Below are 25,555 nucleotides of genomic sequence, written 5' to 3'. Positions count from 1 at the left end.
CAATGCCAGCCAGGAAGCCATGATGCTAATAATGATGATGAGGCTCTGGCTCTCAGCCATGGAAAGCTGGGGGAAGCTGACGAGCTTGAACATGGGCTTGAACAGATTCAGGGTCCATCATCATTAACGAGGTACAGCACGTCTGCATGTGAATTGCTTGGCAGCGGTTTAACGCTAATCGCATACAAATACACACGAGACATCAGACATCCTTCATCCTCTGTCCTCCATCCTCTAGCCTGTGTGCTCTAGATCCCAAAAAGTGTGGGGTGTCCCTGGGTGGATGTTCCGGTTCCGCTGCCAGGAAAACTAGAGCAGCACCTCCGCCACTGCCTTTTTAGCCTGATTTGAATAACACGCCTCGGGGATTACCACAGAAACATAAGCATAAGCAAAAAAACACAGAGAAAAATAAGCTGAAAAAGATTGATTTCTCCTTTTGAATTCTATATGGAAGATACGGATGAATAAGAAGCTTAAAATAGTGCTTAAAGTATACAAATTTAGTTTCTTAAACCAAAATAGTAAGTGATTTTTCCCTCCAGTTGTAATGGGTTGTAATTTCAATGTTAATAGCCCGCCGTCAGCATTCGATTAAAGCTCCGCTCTTGGCTAATTCATCCTGACCCTGGCACTAACTTGGCCTGCAAGCTGCGAGCTCTATGGTCCGGACCAAGTCTGCAACCGGGACAATAAAACATGTGACTCACTTGAGTTATGTGGCACATTAACTTGGCCAAGTCTTAAGTGGCTTTTAACCTTATTTCGCTTCCGTTTCTTGCCGGCTCTTGTTCCTCTTCTTTTCTTGCTGGAATTTCAAATGCAAGTTGCATTTGCTTGAACCTGACTTGGGTATACTCTATGAAAGCATTTAGTTGGCATCATTAGGCCAAGTGAGACACATTATTCTACCTCTGAACAAGGCCAAATGGCGTGGTTTTCTGCGACTTGGCTTTCCGTACTTCTTGGCTAAGTGCCTGCCCAGAAAATGCACTAATGTCGGTTAGGTGGAGTGCATAAACACGTATATATTTTCATGTGGGTGGATAAGTACATACATATGTTCGTGGGTGTTAGCTTTTTGGTGGAAAAGATTAAGGATAAGCACCTTTAATCTAGGTCAATAATTTCATCAATAGGTAATATATTTTGAAGGCAGATGCCTTAGAACAAAAATACAATCCAGAAACATACACTTTAGTGAGAAAACGCTCACCTGACTTCGTATATAACATAGCTTGTGCTGATTTGTCGAATCTTGGAAGCCAAACCACAAATTAATGGGAAACTAATTAGAAATGCCACAGCCAACCGCACAAGTCAGCTTAAAATTAGACGATTGATTTTGAATTTTCACAACTTGCGGTCTGACATTCCATCGCCCAGCAGGACTAAGCCAACTTTAAGTTTCAGCTGCCAAAAGTCAACAAGTAGTTCATAATAAAGCGATTTAATGCGCTGTCATAAAAAGCACGAGTCATGTGAGGAGACCGTCACAGCATGGTGGGAAATCCAGGGGACCCGGCTGAAAAGGAAAATTGCGGAAAAGCGGAGTGTTAGAACGCGTGTCAGTGGTGCGTAAATTTCATGGGTTCAACATTCCCCGTTTTTTCCGCTCTCACTCGCAGTTTATTATTTATTTTTTTACACCAATGGGACCGGGAATGGCTGAGGCGATTGGCATATTAAATAATAATATTTACACGCGAGAGCTTTCAAACCAGAAACCCGAAGCAGTGGAGCATTCGGGATATATGGGGGATATAATATATATATATAGGTTTGTTTTGGAATCAGAAAAGGCATCGCGCGTGAAACTTAAACCAACAATAGCGCGGACGGCCAATAGCGCCAAGGAAAACAAAAACAATTTGGGCATATTGCCTCGGCGTGGCCTAAGCTACTTAGGCGCGAAATGTTTTCATATTTCTTTGGGACGGCTCCTCTGCCGTTTTGGCAGATTAAGCCACTTAGTTTCGGCCGTCTTCTCCGTCGACTGTCGTTGTCACAGCGTAAACAATATTTAAATGAGTTTAAAGTGCGAGCCGGAGCCGCGGCAAAATCAGCTTGGGCAGTGAGCTGCGGGGGCGGAAATTGAATTTGTAATGAAAGCGATGAGAGGATGCTACTAAGTGTCGCCTTGCATTTGCCGGGCCAATGCGGCGTATACGCAATATCTGGCTAAGAGACTACGACAAGGAAGACGGAAGTAGGAAGGGAAAAAAAATAAAGGACGAGAAGGAGAGGCAAGCAGGGCAGGCTCATAAATTGGCGGCGTGTGTGCGTAATTAATTTTTACAGCTCGGATTAATTGATGCTTATGCTGCCGCAAATGTGCGAAATTTAATGGCAAACTTTTTTACTGAGTGTGTGTGTGTGTCGGGGGAATTAATGACAAATTGCATTAGGAGCAGGAAAAACCTGAACGTGCCCAAATCCAATGGACAAATTCCGATTTCTTTTTCGTTTTTTTTTTGTGGCTCAACAAATACACACACCTACCTACATACACTGGAACATTAACTTTTTCAATTAAGTTGTCGATCAAAAGGCGCTCAGAACACAAAACCGACCAACGACAACCGACGCGAGACATTGGAACGCTGACACAACACACGCACATTTAAATCAATAAAAATCAATCATACGCAGCGTTGGCCCGACCTGGCTTGGATGGGAAAGACAGGCCGACAGGTAAACCATCGGTCCCGGGCCAAAACGTGCAGCATAATTTAATTTACGGCACAAAATGTTGCCTTGCTGGCACAATAAAAATGATAGACATTTTCTGGGCAGCTCTCGGCAACTCTGGGGTGTTGACTTTATGAAATTAAATCGCCTGTGCTGAGCGCTGGCGCCCGAGCAGATAGAAGCGTTTACGAAACACCTGTACTTCTCTCACCTCACCTGAACAATTAAATAGAAAATAAGCCAGAATCTTCGTTTACAGTTGAATGGATCTTTAAGGTCTTTAAGGCTCGTCAAGTAGCTTTCGTGACTGGGCGTAGAATTTATGCATGCACTTGGCATAAATCTTTGGTTTAATTTCGTGTTTCCCCTAAAAGCTCTGACTGCCCCAACTGCTGGCAACCGCAGTCCATATTTCATAGAATAATAAATTGCTTGGGGAAAATCAATTTCCATTTTTGGTGTGTAATATGCAGAAATTTCCTCAGAATTTCTCGGCCATCGTCGAAGGTTGCTGGCTCTCACACTTCCAGGTTCCGGTTCGCCATTCAATGTCCGCTGGCAGTTCAGGAAATTAAAAATCAGTTCTTACAATAAAATACTTATCGCCCTGTCACATGTGCGTGTGGCTAGAAGAGGAATTGGAAAATTAAACTGTGCAACATTGCAACACCCAAGCTGCACTGCACACAGCTCAATCATCCATCGTGGCTGAAAATGTTTCTCACATTTCAACGACACAGCTGCTGACACATTTTGCAATTCACCGGCATCTTCTGGCTACGACGTTTGATTTTTATTTTATTTTATTTTGCTTTGCTACTGCCAGCGCTGCAGTTCGCATCTGAAATGAGCAATAATGAAATGCCGAGCTGTTGCCACCACACCTCAGCTCACCTGAGGCGCCACGCCCACTTACCCAATTCCGGCGACGACAAATCAGAAGATTTGCGTAGAGAAAATGGAAAAACTTTGGCACGTACAAAGTCTACTTTTCTATTACTTCTTTTCTTGGTTCAATTCTGCAATGTTGGCGCTTTTCGCTTTCACTGCCGCCTTTCTCCTGCCGACTACTTTCTCCGCCAGCACGTTGTATTCAATTTGTTTTGGTAACAGCTTGGCACAAGTTCTATTAAATAATAAAGTCGATTTGCACCATGTTCGCAATGGGAGAAACAGCTGAAACCGAAGGCTCTCTAGTTCCTACTTTCTTCTGTTACTGTTATTCAATTCAAATCGCCACCAACTTTCTCTTCGAGGGATATAAAATGCTTACTTTAAGCTGTAAAGCAATTTTAAGGATTTTCAGTTGCTGCTAAGATTCTTGACTTCTTGATTCCATTGTATTTAGCTTGAGTTCTGATATGGTTGTGTATAAAAACGAATAAATAGATAAACAAGAAGTTGACTTTTTGGCAATGAAAAGGAACAAACACTAACAAAGTAAGCTGGAGAAAGCAGGAAGTGCCAGTAGAATTGGCAGAATTGGCACAATGTTTCCAATATTTGCTTCCAATTGCATCGAAACAGTTGAATTTGGAAGTAAATAAAACTTATTTTCCTCTATTCTACCTTCCGTTATTAGAACTGCTAATTTTTCTTCAAAGTAGGTCATCATTAAAGCATTTTTAAATTAAATTTCCTCTGAAATAAACCTCATACAATTGAAATCAGAAAGCAAAAAGCTAATACCCCACAGCAAGCCTTATAACCACGGAACATTTTCATTTGAAAGGCTTTATTTCGTCTTCATTGCTTAATTAAAAACATAAATTTCTGAAAGCATATAAAGTGACCGCCATATGGGCAAGGATGTTTGAAGTCCTCCCCTCAAAAAAAAAATATATGTATATAAATAAAGGAAAAAAGATCCAGACCCACAGACACATAAATACAAAAGCAGGAACGCCAGCCCAGCCACTCACTCATAAATTCACAAGCACAGAAGCAATTTAATTAAAATTAATGTATTTGCCACTCTCTCTTTCTCTCTCTCCATCTCTCTTCCTCATTTTCTGTCTCTCTCTCCTACTGGCTTTCACATTTCATCCAAAAATGGGAAATTCTGGAAAAACCCTTCTGGCCTCATTCCATTTTGCGGTTTCGCCTGACTCGATTTTGATGGCTGCTTATTTTTGGCTCTTTTCGGTTCTTTTTTTTTGCAGGAAAAAGGCCATGGTCAGCATGGAGGGACAGTTCCTGGTGCGACAAATTTACGACGACGAAATAACATACAATCTAATTGGAGCAGCTGTCGAGATACTGAGTGAGTATATAGTCCGGGTAGTTAGCTGATATTGTTGATTGCCTTTTGGCCCTTATGTTTTCCCGCTTGTACGTATGTTGTAAACACTCTTGGCCAAGTTAGTGGCCAGGACCAGCTCACGTGTGTTATTTCCATAAGGGACCACCTCGTTAATGTCTTTCTCTCTCCATGCTTAATCTCAATAAATTCTTTTTACCCACAGATATACCCGCTGACGACATCCTGGAACTGTTTGGCAAGACATTCTTCGAGTTCTGCCAGGACTCGGGCTACGATAAGATCCTGCAAGTGCTGGGAGCCACGCCACGTGATTTCCTCCAGGTACTTGGCCAACTGTGTGGCCAGTAATTTTGGTTAATCGAAGGCCATTTTACACTCATTTCCCTTTGCATCCTTGCGGCTCACACAATTGCAGTTGTGTGTCCACATCGCCGTATCGCCTTGTCGGCCAAGTCATTTATCATTTATCATGTAGCTGCTCCCTTGGCAGTTTCAGTCTCAGTGGCAGACATCGACTTCGACATCGCCATCATTGATAAGCATTAAGTATTTTGCTTGAGCGCACACATCGCCCACTCAGACCGTAACCACAGCAGCAACACCATATCTGCTCCACCGTCCTGCCCCCATCCTTGCACCATCATTTCCCTGGACGCCTTTTGTTGCACTCACATTCGATTTATTTTCAATTTTCCACATTTTTCACCGCAAATGCTTCTCGAATCCTTTGTCATAATGAAAAATGAAATTGAATTTTTTCGTCTGCACCACAACATTAACAGCAACAATAGTACACTGGGAATAAGCTTGAAGTTACTTTTAAGAAAAAGAAAATACCAAATAATTTATTTTCTTGATGGCTAGATGATTCTCAAAAATCCTGCTTTTTGTCAATGTATTTAATTATTAATTTTCTTTGGTTTTAATTTGTTTAAATTTTTATTTGTGCAATCAGAATCTGGACGCCCTGCACGACCACCTGGGCACTCTGTACCCTGGAATGCGAGCCCCTTCCTTCCGCTGTACGGAGAAGGATGGCGAGCTGCTGCTCCACTACTACTCCGAACGGCCGGGCCTGGAGCACATCGTCATCGGAATCGTCAAGGTGAGCCGTTCAAAATACCACATACCTTATAATATTGACACCTCCGCGCTTCTCCAATCGTATTCTTGCTCACAGGCCGTTGCATCCAAGCTGCACGGCGTGGAGGTGGAAATCGACATTGTAAAGCGCAAAGGCGAGCCCATCGACGAGGCTGAAAAGGAACGGGCCCTGGCCAGGGAACAGCAGCAATTGGATACCGACACAGCAACGGCGACAGCAACGGCAACGACAGCGGCGACGACGGCAATGGCGACGGTTGTCCTGGGTCCTTCGAGTCAGGATGCCGAGCGAAACAATAATCACAATGGCAGTAACAATAATGGCCTGGCCAGCAGCAGCAACAACAACGGCAACGTCAACAACAACAACGACGGCCAACAGATTGCCACCGAGACAGGTAAATGCAGAAATACATAAAAATACACCCATAAAGGTAAAAAAAAGAATTATTGCGGTCATGATTAACATATTGAAAAAATCACAGAGCTGGAATGACAATAAATGTAAATTGTATTGACTGTTGGGATTCATATATTTATTTGGTGACCAGAAGTGGAAAAATTCATTTCTCGTTGAAATAAATACAATTGATAATATTGATAATACTGATATTTCAATGGAAGTTAGGTCAAGTAGGAAAAGGACAAAGAATATTTATTATAAAATTATTTATTTAAAAAATATTTCAATGTAAAAAATTATAAGTCTTCTGTCATTCCCAATAGACCCTTTACGCTACTATTCAAGAAGATAAAAAACCTTTGATTTAATATTTACAATTAATGACAGTTTATTGGTTATTCCGTTCCATTTTATTTTCTCTCATATATTGCCACCAAAGGGTGTGAACCAAAGCCATTTGTGAATTTTTTTACAAACCATTTAAAAGAAACCAATTGGTATTCCATTTTATATCCAACCGCCAATAAAGCAAGCCTTTTTTGTTGAATTCTGTTCACAAATATTTGTTTAGTAACCAATAAGCCTTGAATCATTTTGGCAGACACCCCCCTTGGACTCGGCGGATGCCCGATGGCCCAGGACAGCTTCGACTGCGACGGCGACAAGGAGCAGAAGTGCCTGCGCCTCCTGAAGAACAAAAGCGACGACATCGAGCGGTACGACCATGTGCAGTTCCTGATAAGGGAAATCAACGTGGCGGCCAAGTCGCAGGTGGACGCCAAGAAGGACGAGGTGGTCGATGACATGGAGTTTCTCTGCGAAGGTGAGTCAGGTCGTTTGGAGGCCAGGCTTACTTACGCTAATTGCTTGACTAATCTTCTAACAAATGTTGCCTCGTAATTCTACACAGCTCCACTGATATCGCCGGCCTCATTCTGCAAGGTGTTCCCCTTTCACCTGATGTTCGATAGACAGATGAAAATCGTCCAGGCAGGCAAGGCAGTGTCTCGAGTAATCCCCAGGTGAGTCCTTGCCCGGGCTTTGCAGTCCGCCGTTAGTTATGAGCCATTGTTTGCGATTAGTGCCCATTAGGGGAGAGAACCAGGCCAGCTCTTAGCCATTCAGCTAAGTGGAACACACTGATTTGCCTGTGCCCCTTTTGTTTTGATACACAGGGAAAATAATAGTAGACAAGTCTTAAAAAAATATTGAAAATATAAAAAAAACATATAAAATCATTAGGCAGTCTTTATGTTTAGAAATATTTCAAGAAAAGTCAACCACATCCATATTATATCCCAATTTTTGTTCTGTTTTTCCCAACAGAGTCGCCGAAGAGAACTGCTCACTGATAGAGGTGGTAGAGGCCATCCGGCCGCACCTGCAACTCAACTTTGAGAACATCCTGTCCCACATAAACACCATCTATGTGCTCCAGACACGACAGGGAGCCATGAGCAGCCGGCACGAGCAGCGCTTTCTGAGACTGAAGGTGAGTAGTAATTCTGTAGACGTGGCCAAAATCGGGGAATCTGGCCATGCTGGTTATGAAAAACCCAAAAACAAATCGACTCTTACGCACAGCTGCCTCCTTCGGCATTAAACTTAATGCCTGGCCTGCCGCAAAGTGCAGCATAAAAATCAATTTTATTGTAATGGCTTATCCTGCAAGAGCCCCCCTAAGGAAATAATCTTTTCTCCGCTTCTGTGCTCCTCCTCAGGGACAAATGATGTACATTCCGGAAACGGATCGGATATTGTTTCAATGCTACCCGAGCGTCATGAATCTGGACGATCTGACAAAGTGAGTATGGTTCTTTAAAAAGATTTTATATTACAGGGAACATTGAAATATTAAAGGTGCATTTATACGTATTTCCTTAAAATATTAAAACCCATCTGGATGGCTTGATTTTTTAGCAAGCCCATATTTAAGACATTAGCTCTTAAATGTTGGTGGCATTATGGGGCATGCCTCGGGGTTTTGTGTATATATGAGAGCCAAATTGAAACAAATGCGCCTTCAGCTAGCTAAATTTATGGGTGACATTAAAAATGCTTTTGGACGCCCCCAGTCTAATGGAGATTTTTGTGTTTCTATTTCCTGCCAGGCGATTTGCCGTAAAGTCTTAAGTAAAATAAAATGCGTGTCATTTTTCGTTTTCTTGCCTCATCTTTGAACTCACGCCGGAATGCGGCATGTGCTCTGCGTTTCTGTTTCCAGGAAAGGACTCTACATTTCGGATGTGCCGCTCCACGATGCTGCCAGGGATTTGGTGCTGCTATCCGAGAAATTCGAGGCCGAATACAAGCTAACCAAGAACCTGGAGATGCTGACGGATAAGCTGCAGCAGACGTTCCGCGATCTGGAGAGCGAGAAGCAGAAGACCGACAGGTAAATGACAAATGACAGTGCCGACTACCTAATGGATCCCTGCCCTGAAACATTCTCTCAGGCGCGAAATTAAAATTACTTTTCCATGTCTCATGTCCCATGTCCTGAGTCCTCGATTCACCTGCACTTTTACTTTGTCATACTCCGCAGGCTGCTCTATTCGGTCCTGCCAAAGTCGGTGGCGAATGAGTTACGACATCAGCGTCCAGTGCCACCCAAACGGTAAGAAAAAGTCAATTTCCGTTTTTTCCTATAAGGGGAAAAATGCACTGCAAGAAAAAGCTTTAGTTCACATCAAATGCATAAAGACTTAAGAATTCTCTAACACAGAAATCTTAGAATCTTAAGATTTCAAAATCTAAAAACAGCCTAGACTCCATTCATTCAAGTTTCTGAAAAATTTCATTAATATTTTTTTTTATCAGTACATTATATAGCTGGGAAAGCAAACAATTTACTTTATTTTCGTCCGCTTATTTATGGCAAATATATATATTTTTTTAACATCCATTTCCGCCAACATTCGACAGCTATGACTCCGTGACGCTTATGTTCTCCGGCATCGTGGGCTTTGGCCAATACTGTGCGGCCAATACGGATCCCGACGGGGCCATGAAAATCGTGAAAATGCTCAACGAACTCTATACTGTATTCGATGCTCTCACGGACTCCAAACGCAACCTCAACGTGTACAAGGTGGGTCCGAGTTCAAATAAAAGTTTGGGCCATTTAATTGCAATTTTTCAACCACCCACTAAAAAGAGTTTCGGCCTCATTCCGGGTCATCTCTCAATTCGGCTCTGACGAACTTTCAATGCCATCGTGTCTGTGCTTTCAGGTGGAAACTGTGGGCGATAAGTATATGGCCGTTTCAGGACTACCGGACCCCTGCGAGGATCACGCCAAATGCATGGCACGCGTGGCCCTGGACATGATGGACATGGCCAAGAACGTTAAAATGGGCTCGAATCCAGTGGTGAGTGATTTCTTTATGAAAAGCGAGAAAGTTTAAATTCCAGTTTAATGTCTGCAGCTGACAAGGCTAACAAAATTTAGATAAAATTTTCCGCAATTGCATTTGAATCTTTGGACCGCTTTTTATCATATTTCGTGACAGTTTTGGTTGGCATTCTTTTCGCCATTGTGGCACATTTTGGACAGAGTTTGTCGTGCAACAAAAATGCATTCACAACTGACAACTTGTGTTCAAGTTTCTCAAGTGCCACTGCCTCGCTGAATGGGGAATGGGGGTGAGGCAGCAGCTCTCCTTTTTTCCATGGGAGGCGTCACTCTAATTGTGCGCATTGAAAGTAGTTGGAGGATAGTCATGCCCCGCGACTCCTTGTGTCGTGTTTGTTCGTGTGAGCATGCAACTTGAGCATATTCGCGCAATTTGTTGCAGAATGCGCCATTCGAGCAACAGAAAAGCAACAACAAAAAAGCAGCAGAAAAGCAACAAGAATGCAACTGCACAGCAACAGCAGCAGGAGCAACTCAATGGAGCATAAATTTCAATGTCTATCCCATCGCCGATCCCTCGAAGTGTAAGGATTGAGTGGCAAGTGCACGTAAAATATTAACAGCTCGTAGTACGAGCTGCGAAAAAAAGTGAATTTATCAAAGTTTCAGTCAAAGGCGGGGGTGATGGCCATGGCGAAAAGTTTTTGTTAGCAATATGAGGAAAATGGCTAAAATTAATTCAAAATTGATGACACACAATGTCAAAGGGTCCACGGTCCGAGCTACATGGCCCCACAACCTTGCCAGCAGCCACTTGACCGTCAACTGTCACCAGAGACGTTGAGATGAGGACGAGGATGTGGCCTAGGATGAGCACCAGGCAGTGTAGACTCCTGCCTGCCTGCCTGCTACTATCTCTTGCTTTTCTCTTTTTTTGGCTTAAACACTTTTGCTTTGAGTGCTCAAGCTTAAAATACACTGCACACATGCAGGGCCACAGATAAAGACGAAGAAGGGGTAACCGGAGGGGGAGAGGCGGCGGGGGCAGGACAAGACTAGGGTTGATCCACAGGACGAGGCCAGGACGCAGACAAGCAGGAGCAGGGGGCTGGGGCTGGGGATGAGGGCGAGGATGCGGATGCCCCACTTGATGGCATCCTTCACAATTACAGCATTGTACGTGTGGACAATGCTTGTGGCTTGTCTGTCACTTTTTGCACATGTCTTGGCATCTATGTGGGTGTTTGGGTGGCTCAAAACTACACATTTCAGACTATTTTAGAAAAGTTGTGGAAGTTAGTTTAAGTTTTGGAAGAACTAAGCTTTTGTTGAAATTTGTATTATATTTATTTATTTAAATTTAATAACTTTATTCTCTTTGGTTCACGTTTTTTAAACAATTATTAACAGAAAGCCGTTTGTCAACATTTTTATTTAAATTTGCATTAAATTTTTATCCTAAAAACCTCTAAATCCGTTTTTTTTTTTTTAAATCAAACACCATGGAATATACAAAAAATATATTCATAAAAGTGGACCACCCTATCTATCCACACACTATATAGAAAATACAAGCAATTGTGAGCGTAAGTCTTAACTGCAGACACAAACAGAAAACTCTTGCTGGGGCTCGTGTCACTTGGCTTTATTGTCAGAGTTCTTGTTCTTGATGTTGTTGTTATTTTTCTGTTACTAAAATTCCATTACCTTATCGTCTTGCCCGACGCTCGAAGGAACTCTTCTCTTCGAAGATCATCCATCTCGTCCCACCACAACCCGCACTACATATTTCCATCTGTCCTTGCCTCCGAGAACTGCAGTTTTTGTGGTTGTCAGTATTTCACATTTGACTGATTGCTTTTGGTAATTTAGACGGAAGTTCAGATGCCTAGATGTCTGACCAAAAAAAAAGGGGGAATTCGAGACGGGACACGTATAGCCGTGGCGAGTCAACATTTGATGGATCGCTCCCAATGCAATTAACAAGCTTCTCACAAAAAAACTGGGACACGAGCGAAAGTGGAGCCTGTTGCACTGTCCTTGCTCAGTATTTCTGTTCCATTTTATCCATTTTTTTTTTGCTAGTATCCTTCTGCCCTCCTTTAGCGCCACTGGCGTCATTTTGCGCTTCATTAAGTTTCGATAAAAAGCAGAAACAGCAGCTTCCAGCCAGCTCCCAGCCAGCTTTTAGCCAACGAATCATCCCGCCGTTAGTCCCTCGGTTTATGAAGCCAATTATTCCGATGTTTTTCTTCATGCAAAAAACTTTGTTCAGCTTTTCCACTTTCTCCACTAAAACCACCCACTTTCTCCCAGCGTTTGTTTGCCAAATGCTTTGTTGGCTACTTCCTGTGCTTGCAGTTCATAAATATTGATTTGGTTTTTCAACAAAAAAGAAACTGCAGTTACCATGAATTTTATATACCTATACAGGGCACTAAAAAAAAAATTTTCCATGAGATGGAATTTAAAAATAAACTAAACAACGGAGGTCTTTTTAAGGTCTTTTTACCTTGTTTTTGAATCCCAGAAAAATTAAAGTTAGATTTGATTTGATTTTTGCCAGAAAAGTTACTCTTCTCCCTTCATTACTTAATCAAAACAAAAAATGATTGTCTTTTGTTGCAGACTTACTGATAAATCATTAAACAGAAATGCATTTCACACTGATTGGATTTCAACAACTGATTGGCGAAATTTCGGCGAAATTCCCAAGTCCTTCCGGACCCGAAAAGTTTCGAAATATTGCTCGCTTATCGTACCCTGCTGCCTTGGCAATTAGTTTTATGTAATGTTTTTTTGGTAATTACAGCTTTCGTCCTTCGGTTTTATCTCCAACTGTTGGCGCTCTTAGCCATTTTTCACATATTCTCTTGGCTGAGAGAACCCTTTATCCCAGCACCCCTTTATCCCCATTTTCAACATCGTCACCTACTAACGAGGACTTTTAGGTTCATGGATGTGGGGCGAAAGTGCGAGTCCTTTTTTTGCGAGTCCTTTTTCTCTACTTTGGCCAACGCTCATTTCGTTTTAAATTTAATTAAAGAAAACTTTTTCGTACTCCGACTACTGCTGCAAGTTTTTGGAAAGTAATTGTGGCAACTTTCGCCTGGTTGTGCCAGCAACATTCCGTTGCGGTTGGGAACTTTTCTGGTGTTGATGATGGGACTTGCCAACGAAAGTTTATTAGCGCAATGAAGTGCCCTTTCTGCTCGAAAGCTATTTATTTTCTAGATAAATTCTCGTCTTACAAACTCCGATTATAAATTCTTTGTTTCATGTTGCTCTATCTTATATATATATATTTTCCTTCTTTTATTTAGCAAATCACCATAGGCATCCACTCTGGAGAAGTAGTGACGGGCGTTATTGGTAACCGAGTGCCACGTTACTGTCTCTTCGGCAACACGGTTAACCTTACCAGCCGGACGGAGACCACGGGTGTTCCGGGCCGCATTAACGTCAGTGAGGAGACCTACAGGTGAGTTTTAGCCACTGGCCCAGTGTTAGCTCAGCTTACCGGAAATGGATGGGAAATCGGGATCGAAATCGGGTGGCAGGTCGGGGTCAAAGTCCGGCGGGCAGGCGGCCACATAGGCGGCCACCGCAGCCTGCTTGGCCTCCGGCGTAATTGCTCCGTCGCTGGTGGCCACGAAGGCCGCCACGGCAGCCTTTTCCGCATCCGTTACAGCCTCGAGGAGCTGCACATGGTTCTCGCTTTCGTCCTCACTCTGTTCCTCCACGCTGCTAATGGTCGGCATCCGGGGAAAGTCCACAGCAAGCTTTGGTTTTGGTGGCAGGACCGACTCCGAGTCGGGCCCCCTACTTTCAGGACCTTCCAGCTCCTCGGTGAGGTCAATATAACGCTGCAGGCGCTTTGGCAGCCTCAGAGTGTCTATTCCATTGGGCAGTTGGTTGTGGTTCCGCAGGACATCCCGAATGCCACAGCTGTAGAAATAGAAAATAATATATTATTTAAGACTTAACTATTTTAAATATATTAAGAAACTCTCAAGTCTTCTAACTTGAAGAAATTGAAAGAAAATTATTTTTTCCCAACCAAAAGCCCACATTTTCCCCAGTTCTTATGACGCCTTTCCTCTAAAAAACAATCTTAAAACTTCAAAATAGTCCGCTGATAAGAATTTTTTTGTTTGGACTATCTGAAGACTGTTTGGCGCTGGCTCTAGGCACTGGTCCTGTCAATCTCAGCAGGATGTTTCATAAATTAATTTAAGTTTCCCACAATAAGCTCATACGGCTAGTGAGGAGAAAAATCCGCGCAGCAAACTAACTTCATGTGCTTAAAACTTTTCGCGTGAGTGAAAGGAAGCCTGGCCAACAAAAAAACCAAGAACGAGGGCCACAACTTTCAGTAAACTTGGCTGTCGCAACCCAAGGAAGAAGTTAAAGTAGCGGATATTGGCAGAGAATACACTTTTTTTCTTGCGTCACTTAGTACTGCAGAGAAAGCTTTTGGAAAAGTTGCCGCGTATGTGAAACCGGCTCTAAAGTGGCTTTGATAACTAAGAACTTGTCCGAAATTCTTCGCAAGCATGCCACCAAAAATTGGCCTCATAAAGTGCAGACAGGATAGGACTAACAACATGCTAATCGGCTGCCAAGGAGATCCTTAGGGGGCCCAGTTTATGTCCATGTTAATTTGTCCCTCCAAGTTTCCGTGTTCGCTTCATATTTTGGGCACTTTTTTATGGCCACCGACAAATTCGACCAATCAATAAAGCAAGCTGTCACATTTCCGTGGGGGGAAATAAATGGGAGCGAGGGAAAGCCACTGAGCAGCCATAAAAAGACGAACAAAAAGCTTTCGAATGGGCAGCCGGAAGTCGGGATTACGGGGCGTATGCGCAATTCCTTCATACGCTTATGACGACCATCATCAGATTGGCTCGGCTCTCGGGCTCTGATTGAGGTCAATGCGAAATGAGGAATGCGTAATGTGTAATGCATGCAATCAGACCGGACTGCCAGGATATTTGCATAAATTGAAATTACAAATTACGAGTATACGAGCAACGGCCAAAGGAACTGTCGCAGACCATATAAATCAAATCCACAAAAAAAAATGGAAAGGGTTGAAGCCAGCCAGAAGTACTTGAAGCCTCGGCAAGAGGACGCCAACTCAATCACAAGTACAGTGAAACAACTGAAGACTAATTTCAAAAGAAAATTACAATTTGAAACGAAACAAATTCCTGTTATAAAAGCATACATGGGATAAGCTATAATCCTATTAAAGCTTAAAAACAAAATCAGATTAAGCAATATTTTTACCCTTGCGCTCTCTTTTAAGTTCATTCTGTGCAGAATGCAGGCCAAGATCGCGAGTTGCCCCAGCAAACATTGGCCAAAGGAAAACAAACTGGCAAACAAACTGGAACTGGGGAAAAACTGGCCAACGACTCTCAGTTGAAACGAGAGCCAAAGTCAATGGACATTTTTGCGACACGTGAGCGGATGGAGGCAAATAAATTCGTATTTTTGCTATTTGTGTACCCACACCGGGTCACCATCAAGCGCTACGCAAATATATGTGCCACATACGTTTGTATTTTTACCTACCACACACCGCATAGCATATATGTGGATAGAATCGAAACCATATTGGGGCCGTGTCAACAGCAAATGCCAACTTATTGAATTAAAAGACAGCCTGGCTGACAAAACTTCTCGATTAAATAACGATCAAAGTGGCAAAGAAATTCGCATCGATTTAATTCATTAACATGGCCAACAGACATTTGACTAGCACGTATAATTTGTGGCCAGAAAGCCAGTGAGGCATGCGACAAAGTTTCGACCCGAATTTGACACAAAATTCATGAAAGAAAGGCCAACTTGCATTAAGCCACATGACAAAGGCAGCCTGAAAAGAAACTGCCAGTTGGCGGAGTCAGGGGTTTGTCATTCAGCCACCCAGTCAGTCAGTCAGCTTGTCAGTTTGTCAGTTTGTCAGTTCGTCAACCAGTCAGCTGGGCCTCCGTGTGTCTTATGCTTATTTCATTTTTGGGGCTTATCACAGAATTGTCTGCCCGTAGAAAGTTAAGCAGCCGTGGCGAACGGAGCTGGGGAGGACATGGCGGCAACTAAGCCAAAGTAATTGAATAAAAAAGTGAAACTTATTATGGCTGTCAGACTCCATTCGGCCCGCCCTAATCTCTTACCATCCGGCATTCACGGAGACCACACAGGCCAGGCCAGACCAGGCCCACTCATTGTTAGTCACAAAGTCAAGTGTTCGAGGGAGTTTCCTCTTCCGCCAACGAACAAATGACAGTTCAAAGTTGATAATTACCGGCATAAATGTCGGAGGGTGGGCACTCCATAGACCTGTTCCTTCCCAATAATTTTGTCCATCAAAAGGCGACCGTAGCGCTCGAAAAACATTTCCCTTCTGGCGCCATACAATAGGGGCTGCAAGGGACAAAATAGAAATGGTTGGGAAGGACATTGTTATATTTTGATGTTAAGGCATTGTTATTACAAGGAAATGCTTAATATCCGGGTGTTTAGTGAATACTTAGTAAAATAATCATTAAAAGCAGGTTATAAGCTGCCTAATTTAAGGTGTTAGTTTTAATAAACTTTAATTCCAGCTTTTAAATTTTTTTTACAATTTCAATCAATTAATTTGGACTCAAGAATCAAGTTGCCTTACATAACTCTGGCCTTAATTAAATTCCTCCTTTAATTACTAACTCACCTTGAAAGGCATCTCTATCATTGCCACATTTCGTAGCAGTAACTTGAGGCACATGATCAGTTCGCAGCTGTAATTGCGGCCATTTTCGATGAGTTTGTCGAGCAGCGCGATAATTACGGAGGTGCCTCCGTCCGGTGGCTGTGGTGATGCGCCGTATCTGCAAGAGTGTCGAGGTCAGAGGTTGAGACTGTGGCAACGGTAACTGTTTGCAAATGAGATACAAGCTGCCAGCACGTAGTTGGTTTGCTTGCGGTTATTGAAGGGGCCAGACGGGGTGGAAAGGTGGGGGCGTAATAAATGCTAGATGGCCCGATAAACGCAATGTACAAATGAAATAATGAACAGACATGCCTCGCGGTTGTGTCCGTTGTGCAACAGACCCACTACATGGTGCAACAAAATGGAGGAGCCGATGGACCTGTGCAAATGGCAAATGAAGTGCAAAGTGTGGCATGTTTATGTGGCACCAGCACAAGGTTGTCACTTTTTAAATTGAAAATGTTTGTCAAAAATCTGTCCACCCGCTCGCGGCCTCGATAAGCATTTTAATTTATAGGTTTCAGTTATTTATTTGCTCTTTTTCCATCCGACATCGCATAAACAATGATTCGGCCACCACGGCGTATACGCAATTATGCACAAGTAAATCACTTTTGCAGCGCACTCGGAAAAATATGAGCAAATTGTATCTGGCAGTGGATAAAAAGTAAAAAGACCATCTCACCGTATTCATTTGCATACTTTATGGCCAATTTCAAATGGAAAATGCAGCAAAGCGAAAAGCGAAACGCAAATTAAAACACACAAAAGCGAAACAATATCGAAAATTTATGGCCGCATCAGCATCAGTAACTGAAGCATCTGAACCGAAATCATTCGAGGCGGAAAGGCGACGACGCAGAAACCGAAAACACAGAAAACAGAAACACGAAAATCAACAACAAAACGCACCCACCTCCCCGTCTGAATTCTCCAGAGAATCGGCATCGGGGGCGGGGCCAGAGAAAGGGGAGAACGGCCAGCGGGGAATTGGCAAGCCAAACTCAAACATTTGCCATCAATCGAAGCCAGCGCCATTCCAATTGCAATTGCAATTTGCTGGGCGCAATCAGCACAGCTGGTAGGAATCTCAATCTCATGCGGAATTCGCAGGCCAGGATGCCCTTTTGCCTCATAATGCGCCCAGCCTTTGCCTCAAAGTCTCAATGTATTTCTCATTTTGGAGCAGGGATGTTAAACAAAATTTTAAATTTTAAATTTTAAGGGGCTTTAGAAAGGCCCAAAACTAAGAAATCTATTTCACTTTTGTAATTAATTAATCCAAAATCCAAATCTTTTTTTTTTTTTCATTAAAATTTGCTTAGAGTCTACCATATAGAATGCAATGTGTTACCAGGAAGCTACTCCAATATGAAAGACCCTTCCGAAATGGAATAATTTCTTGATCAAACCACTATCTAATGAAATTCAAGCTGCCTGCCAGTCAACCTTCAAGATAAACTTTGACAGCCCAAGCATCTCGGCCGCGACTTGCTGACAGAAACTTTCGCTCGAAGAGTCCTGCCATCCCAGCCAAGCCATTCTGCCACCCAGAATCCTCTTCCACTTGGAAGATACTTTGTTGTGACTTGCCTTTTTGGCCTGCAATCAATATTCGCATTTTATGCAAAGCATACTTTTTGGCGCTGCATCAAAAATTGAAAACCGAGCCAAAATGGCTGGGCGAGCAATGGGGCGTGGCAGTTGCCGCCGCCGCCGCCCGTTCCGCGATATCAAGTTAAGAAACAATAAATTGCGGAGGCGAGGCTCACTCGGGGGAGGTTGGCCGGGTTGGCAGCTGAGAGGGTGGACCGAAAGTCAAGGACGAAGGACAAGGGGAAAACTGCAGGCGTTTACATATAAATTTATGAATCTCGGCTGAGGACGCGCCTCTTGTTGTTCTTGCTGTCGCCGAGTGCATGCTCGTAACTTTTTACAAGCTGCTTTTTGGGTTCCAACTCAGGGGGCCCTGAGACTCGCCGGCGACCGCCTTGTGATGCAAATTCGCTTTGGCAGCGTCTTTCATATTTAATGATAATTTTTTCTTTTATTTCTCATACCCCCGGCCCCCCACTAGCGGGCCCCATCTTCTTTTCTTGGCGTTTCCTTTTTTTGTTTGTGGCCTGGGCGACCACTTGCTTATGCTAAGCGTCTTGTACTTTATGTTGCATACATTGCGGCGCCGCCAAGTGGCGACCGCTTTGCATATTTCGCGCTAATTGAAGTGGCAGTCCCCAGCACTTCCTTGCTTCCTTGCAGCTCCTTGGAATTAATCCGCCTCATTCCATTCAAGGATGTGTAGCAACTCACCTTAGCAGTATGAGCAGCAGCTCGGGAGCATTCGCCTGCAGGGCAATGCGTAGAGGCGAGGATCTTCCGCAGGACTCAATGGGCACATCAATGAATCTACGGATAAACAGAAAACAAAGAACAAAGTCAGTATTAGGGCGGGTAAATGGCCAAAGTTAAGCTAGGGCCAAACTTGTGGCAGCTTTAATGGGCAACAGGCAAAATGGGCTCTGCACATTAGCAGGACACAGCACAGGAGCTGAGAAAATGAGTCCAGACCTCAATTAAGCTTCAGCTTGTTGCTTTTTCTCCCACCAGCCATGGACCAGTACAAGAAAAAAAAAGGATTTTAGTTTTTGTTGGAAAGTTTAGGAGATAAAAGCTTCAAGCAGTTGCTAGATAAAAACTTTTCCTATAAAAAAAGTATCCCTTATTTCTCCAAATTAGAAACACAAATCAGCATTTCTTCTCAGTGCATGCTCGTTTTAACATTGCGTATACGTAATGTGGCAAGTGAATGGAAGGCGTTTGTCTCCATTCAAGCATTAGCATGTACAATGCACTTAAGACACATTTGCGACACAATACACTCACACTTACTAACTCACACACCCACACAACCACACCCACACACACTAACACCAACGTATTTGTTGGGCTTTTATGTCTACGCATAAAAGTAGGCAAATAAAAGCGCAAAAACCACAATAAACCGGAAGTAACCCACACAGCGTCAGTGACAGCCTTACACCTACGCTGCTGAGCAGACGATAAGCGCATTTTGAGCCAGCATCCTCACATCCTTGGCGTGGCAGCGTGGAAATTGCCTTAGCAAATTCATTTGCGTTTTATTGGCAGCGATAAAAACGGGTCCCACCAAGAATCAAGACATTTGCAACTCGCATCCCGTGACAGTTCCTCAATGACACTCTCATAGCCCATAGCCTGCCAGTTCTCAGGATTTTCAGGATATATATTCTCTGTATCAACTGTCAGCTGAAAGCTATAAGCTTCTGCCACTCGGAACAGATTTACCCGTAAAATCAAACATTAACAATTTAATCAGCTGATGGAGGGTGGCTGACAAAACGAATTCTCGTCTAATGCTGCATTTAGAGGGGTATTAGCTCGTAATAACTGTCTCAACAGTAAGTTCTTTCGGCCAGGACCGTAAACCCTGCTTAATGCAATTTTACTTCTCAAATGCATTAATTTATTCGGAGAGTCATTAAGTCAACTATCTTAATAGCTTTATGGTGTGCCTGGAGAAGCGTAATAATTACTTCAGCATTGCATTTCATTATTGCACATTTTATGAATAATTAAATACAAACGACAGGGGTGTCTGTGAGGCCTTTTAAGCAAAGAACAGCTTCTAATGCTTAAGCTTAAAATGTTATTCGAATTATTTAAAGATTCATTTGAAATAGCCAAAAATATAAGCCTTGAAATCTTGACAACCTTAAATTAGATAACTTTTCCGTATGCTGTCTTTAAGAGCGTGTCTTGCCAATATGTTGCTTCATGGCTGATTTATGCAGCTCTAACGGCATTTGGCCAAAACGTTTATTGTCACATTGCTTGCTCTCCAAACACACACCCAACCCATATGTTTGTACTATATAGATGCCCCTTCAGCACATACATTTGCAGCTATTAACGCTTATTCATGAGTTGGGCTGCCGTTGCCGTTGCCTTTGCGAGAGGGCATCATAAATGTCGTCTTAATGTTTGCCAGTCAGTTTTTTGTCTTCTGTTGGTTCAAGCAGTGCAAACAGTGGGTAGTGGGAGTATGTGCGGATGGGGTCTGTATAGCTTAGTGGGCGTGGTGGGGTTGAGAAAGCTTTGTGCGCTTATTACACGCATTTTTGACTTTAATCCTCCGGAGTGCTGCCGAACAAAGCCGAAATAACAAAAGGTTTACAACGCTGCCAGTTGGTTTTCAGCTTATCGCATCAGTGACACCCTCACATGTGCATAAATCTCATCTCAGAAGCTGCAGGAAAATGAGACGACCGACCCCATAGCATACTGCAAATGAAAATCTTAATTATACATGACACCACCACACTACATGGGGCACTACCAGTGGAAGTGACAGCATTCCCGACGAGAAAAAGTGATTGAGAGCCGCTACAACCCGTCCATTGTCTGAGGGAATCTCAACCTGAATCTGAGTCTGAATCTGAATCTGTATCTGTGGGCGAGAGTGTATCTGTCTGTGTGGTTGCAGAGTGTCGCCATCTTTCACTCAATTGTGGCAGAAGCACACACAAACACCCACACGTCGCCACAACAATGGCTGATGTATTAATTTAATTAAAATCCTTTCATTTCTCTGGTTACTCGTTACTTTTCACACTCTTCTTGTATATTCCCAGAGGTTATTTATGGCATCCCATTTTCATTCAAAAGCATAATTATTTTCAGTACAACTTCTATAGTAATTACAATTAAGGAACGGAAAGGTTTACTTGTTTAAAGGGTAAATGATTTAAGAAATAATTTTGAGTAGAGACCAGAAGGATTCTGAAATCAAAGCCAAAATGACTTAGAAACCATGTATTCAGATCCATTCATCCTAAAAGAGAGTCATAAATGTCATGTTGTACGAACAATCTGTTCTCGCAAATAGAGAGCTCCACTTGTCATCCCACCAGACCATCCAATTAACCCGGATAGTGTGAAAATTGCCCGAGGCAGAAAAAAGTGTGGCACGTGAAATCCAGGCGGAGAAAGCATGAGTGAAAGCGCAAGGAGAAAGCCAAACTTGGCGAGAACTCACCTGAGCTGTCGCTCCTGTTCAAAGCGCGGAATCCAGACGGGCAGCGTGAGCTTCTCGCGTGTGGCATGCTTCAAAAAGTAAACCATGGCCCGGACATTCTCGTTCTGGAAACAAAGGGCTAACATGAGTACCTCAAAAGGGATAAAAGGGATCTTGACACTTCTCACCTGGTCCTGAAAGTCGCTGCGCCAGCCGGCAATGAAGTGCGGGGCATGTGGTCCAAAAAGTGCGCCCAAAAAAATCCTTTCAAAAGTCTTTTCACACTCATAGATGGCCACTAAAACAGGGATTTCATTCAAAATTAAAAACTAGATCTAATCTTACCATTTTAGGAATATTAAAAAATAAAATTGTCGTTAAATTCAGCTTAGAACATCTCGCTCCAGAATTAAATTGTGGCTTTTATTTTATGCAGCAAAAAAACGGTTAAATAATGTCATCAAATCCCAGCGGCAGCCGTCATAATAAAGCTAATTACGTAGATGCACTTGTTGCTGCTTGGCTGACTCCTTTTGGCTTTCGGTTTCTTTGGCTTTTTGGCTTTTGGCTCATGAAATGAAGTCAGTGGAAAGCGGAAACTGGTTGCCGAAAATGTTTGCCAACCAACAAGGTTGGCAAGCAACAAAGTGAGAAGCTGGAGGGGGGCTTATGCCCCCAAAAAACCGACAACACAATGAGGCAGCAAAACAGGGATGTGCGGACAGGACAAACAAGGAGCAAAAGTTTTATTGCACACGAGTCCAGATCCCATGACAGAGGCACGCCATTAATTTCTGGCACATTCCCTGCCTGGCAAACTTTACGCAGCATTTTAATTAGAGCCTAACACAGCCCTACGTATACGTATACATACGTCTGCCCCAAATAACTTGCAACACTTTAGGGCACTTTACAAGTTTTACGATGCAGCGGCAGCAAAACAACATTAGCAACACTTTCTTAACGCAATTAGCAGAAACACGTGATTAAAGTTAAAACTGCCAGCCAGCCAGCCAGTCAGCCTGCTTATGAGCGTAATAATCTGATGCGATGGGATAATATTCATTAAAATATGCAAAGCAAACAGGCACGCCCCAAACAAATACGCATATACACAGGATACAAGGCAAAGAAACACAAAATACACTAGGAAAAGTTTGATATTTTTAACTTATCCGATTAAAAATATTTTAGAGCTCTTGAATAGATTTTAAATTTCTTTGAAAGTAGAGAGCTCGACTTTTAAATGTTTTTTTTTATTTTATGACTCAGTCCAAAGTTTTTCTCAGTGCACACCCAGTGAATGTCCCACCGCATACATATGCATATAAATTAAATTATTTAGTTGGGCTGCCGCTTTGAGTTTGCTCCGACTTTGCGTTTGGCTTACCCAGCAGCTGAACGACCACCTCGGAGTCGCGCACTCCCCAATCCCAGCAGGTGCGCAGTCCGATGTACAGGATGTTGTGATACTTGCCCATGAGGCATACCTGTGGGAAACGGTACGAAACAGATTCATTTAGGTTAGGTTAGGTCACAAAGCGTTCCAATATGAATTAGGTATAATTGCCAAAGGATGCTCAAACAGAGATGGACAAAATGGAAACATAATTAAATAGGAAAAGAATTTCGACAAAAAGAAAAGGGATTCCATTTCAAAGAATTTTTAATAACTTCTTTTGGGGGAATATTGTTTTATTAAAAATGGAAACCGCCTTTGTTGAGCATTGTTTTCATAAACTAAAAATATTTGAGAGACTGTGCGCTTGTATAAAATCTTGGAAAATTAAAAAAAAAAAAAACCAAGCCCTTAGACATTCAAGTGCGTTACCTTTCCATTCTGCTCCTTGGCCAGACGATGGAACCTCATGGCGGCTGTCACCGCGATGGCCGCCACCTCGTCCGTCTGCGTGTTCTGGCCCTCGCTACAGCCCTTGATGATGGCGCTAAGGTGGTCCAGGACATCCCGGCGAGACTGGCGATCCTGCAGGCCGTTCCGGGTGATCTGGGCGAAGGTGTCATCAAAGAAGCACTCGAATATGAAGTCCATGACCAGATGACGACGCGATATGCGCCAATCGGACTGGTGACCGGACCGTTGTCCGGGCTCTTGCCGTACCTTCTCCTTCACCCGTAGCCGTAACCGTGTTCGTGACTCAGTTTCCCGCCGGAAACCGTACAAATGCAACGGTATTGGCAACCAACAGCGAACCCACACAAATTGACTTTTTAATTGACTTACGAGCCGCTGGAAAGCCTTTAGCAACTGCAAAAACATTTCACATAAAAAACTCACTTAATTTAATGAGAAAAAAATTATAAATAAAAACGTTTATTTTTTCCCTCCGAAAGTTTAAATTTGTCAAATGCCGTTAGAAAAACTCCCGAACAGAAGCGGCGAATGAACAGTTATAATTTAAAAGAGAAAGTCCCATGAATTTTGGGGTGAGAGAGTACTCTCTTTTTGTGCCTTTCTCTCGCTATTGATTTTTTCAAGCTGGCAACGATGTGGAGAGAAAATATCAAAACAATGAAAACATGCGATAAACATAAACAAGCGATTAACAAGTGAAATGATATGAAAAACTATTAAGCAGGCTTATATTTATCCACAATAAAATATTCCCTAGCAATTCAAACCACTATATGTACATTTTAACCTTTATTTATTCGTTCAATAACCGGCAATTGGCAAACAGGTGTTTGATTACAAGCGCACAAGTAGATTTCAATGGCCACTTCAATTTTTTGAACAGGATTATAGTTCAATGGTATACGAGGCCTTTTATTTTAGACGTAAAATGATTGAATTGCGCAATTATTCACAATTTTTCAAACAATTTTTCAAAGCACTGAGAGCACCCCACATTAGGTCCGTCGGTCTGAAAAAAATAAACTAAACAAAATTGTAAAAGCGCTCAGCTGTTTACCTGCTCTCCCTTATTCCAGCCCACTTTCTCTCTGCCTCACCACCCTTACTCTCTTGCTGCCTGGAGAGCGTTAAACTAATTTAATATGTGGTTCATATATATAAAACGATATTAGATGACAATTAAAAGTGTATTTCTATATCTGGCCCACGGTCTCAAAAGTAAAAAACATTTTTTGGTTATTTTAATAATGTGTATATGGTAAAAAAAAGGTTTAAAAAAGTTTATAATTTTATAATAACAAAATTTTTAAATACATACGACTTTTGTTACAAATTTCATTCGCTTTTTCAGAAAAATCTTTCAGAGTTCTTCTGTGTTACATTCAATCGATTCATCTGGGGATCATCATCGATCCCCTTCAAAATGTGACAAATGCCCAAGGAGCCAATATGGCCACCAGTAATGGCTATATCTTTGCCAAAACACATCCGATTATTAAACGGAATACCTTAATCGATTTGTAGATCGATCTACCAATCTGCATCAAAATCCGTCCAACCATTTTTTTTTAGATTTTTTGTCAAATTTTCTGTGGGGTCCCCTTCAAAATGTGAAAAATGCATGAGGGGGCCAATATGGCCATCGGCTATATCTTTGCCAAAACACATCCGATTATTAAACGGAATACCTTAATCGATTTCTAAATCGATTCTCTCCCAATATGCATCAAAATCCGTCCAACAATTTTTTTTTAGATTTTTTGTCAAATTTTCTGTGGGGTCCCCTTCAAAATGTGAAAAATGTATGAGGGGGCCAACGGTGAAGGCTATATCTTTGCCAAAACACATCCGATTATTAAACGGAATACCTTAATCGATTTGTAGATCGATTCTCTACCAATCTGCATCTAAATCCGTCCAACAATTTTTATACCCTTGCAGGGGGTATTATAATTTTGGTCAAAAGTGAGCAACGCAGTGAAGGAGACATCTCCGACCCTATAAAGTATATATATTCTTGATCAGGATCACCTCCTGAGTTGATATGAGC

At 42.5% G+C, this 25,555-nt stretch overlaps 2 protein-coding genes across 7 annotated transcripts in view; one reads left to right on the top strand and one right to left on the bottom strand.

Annotated features, from left to right (window-relative positions):
• The window catches only part of Gycbeta100B (guanylate cyclase soluble subunit beta-1-like), a 47,531-nt gene that overhangs the window by 11,957 nt on the left and 10,019 nt on the right, over window positions 1-25,555 (top strand). For all 4 annotated transcript variants that reach the window (XM_070282073.1, XM_070282074.1, XM_070282072.1 and 1 more), the window contains 13 exons: window positions 4,854-4,954; window positions 5,157-5,275; window positions 5,910-6,059; window positions 6,135-6,456; window positions 7,063-7,284; window positions 7,372-7,483; window positions 7,788-7,953; window positions 8,183-8,265; window positions 8,686-8,856; window positions 9,007-9,078; window positions 9,387-9,552; window positions 9,695-9,832; window positions 13,140-13,297. In XM_070282073.1, the coding sequence (XP_070138174.1) occupies window positions 4,854-4,954; window positions 5,157-5,275; window positions 5,910-6,059; window positions 6,135-6,456; window positions 7,063-7,284; window positions 7,372-7,483; window positions 7,788-7,953; window positions 8,183-8,265; window positions 8,686-8,856; window positions 9,007-9,078; window positions 9,387-9,552; window positions 9,695-9,832; window positions 13,140-13,297 (1,980 nt within the window). The remainder of the gene's footprint in view (window positions 1-4,853; window positions 4,955-5,156; window positions 5,276-5,909; window positions 6,060-6,134; window positions 6,457-7,062; window positions 7,285-7,371; window positions 7,484-7,787; window positions 7,954-8,182; window positions 8,266-8,685; window positions 8,857-9,006; window positions 9,079-9,386; window positions 9,553-9,694; window positions 9,833-13,139; window positions 13,298-25,555) is intronic.
• On the bottom strand, window positions 13,017-24,500 carry stops (SOCS domain-containing protein stops). Of its 3 annotated transcripts, none has more exons than XM_070282078.1 (9): window positions 24,285-24,500; window positions 23,464-23,898; window positions 23,023-23,122; window positions 21,821-21,930; window positions 21,654-21,757; window positions 18,890-18,985; window positions 16,541-16,697; window positions 16,133-16,251; window positions 13,017-13,764 (listed from the first exon to the last, which is right to left on the bottom strand). In XM_070282078.1, the coding sequence occupies exons 2-9, from the start codon at window positions 23,680-23,682 to the stop codon at window positions 13,323-13,325; spliced, it is 1,347 nt and encodes a 448-aa protein (XP_070138179.1). In that variant the 5' UTR covers window positions 23,683-23,898; window positions 24,285-24,500; the 3' UTR covers window positions 13,017-13,322. The 3 variants fall into 3 exon arrangements, with proteins under 3 accessions (XP_070138179.1, XP_070138178.1, XP_017088617.2); XM_070282077.1 differs by having other exon boundaries at window positions 24,293-24,500; XM_017233128.3 differs by lacking the exon at window positions 24,285-24,500 and having other exon boundaries at window positions 23,464-24,030.

Source organism: Drosophila bipectinata, chromosome 3R, assembly GCF_030179905.1.
Source record: "Drosophila bipectinata strain 14024-0381.07 chromosome 3R, DbipHiC1v2, whole genome shotgun sequence".
NCBI classification, from domain to species: Eukaryota; Metazoa; Arthropoda; class Insecta; order Diptera; family Drosophilidae; genus Drosophila; species Drosophila bipectinata.
Note: the sequence above shows the minus strand (reverse complement) of the source record. Positions and strands in the feature narration are given on the sequence as shown.

What these genes read in the sequence shown, in the direction of transcription:
- stops (XM_017233128.3), bottom strand. Translation starts at nt 23,910, where the DNA reads ATGTTTTTGCAGTTGCTAAAGGCTTTCCAGCGGCTCGTAAGTCAATTA. An exon ending in GGTGGTCGTTCAGCTGCTGG is followed by an intron (nt 21,931 to 23,022) that starts GTAAGCCAAACG and finishes TCCCTGTTTTAG; the next exon opens with TGGCCATCTATGAGTGTGAA. An exon ending in ACCCTCCGACATTTATGCCG is followed by an intron (nt 13,765 to 16,132) that starts GTAATTATCAAC and finishes CTATTTCTACAG; the next exon opens with CTGTGGCATTCGGGATGTCC.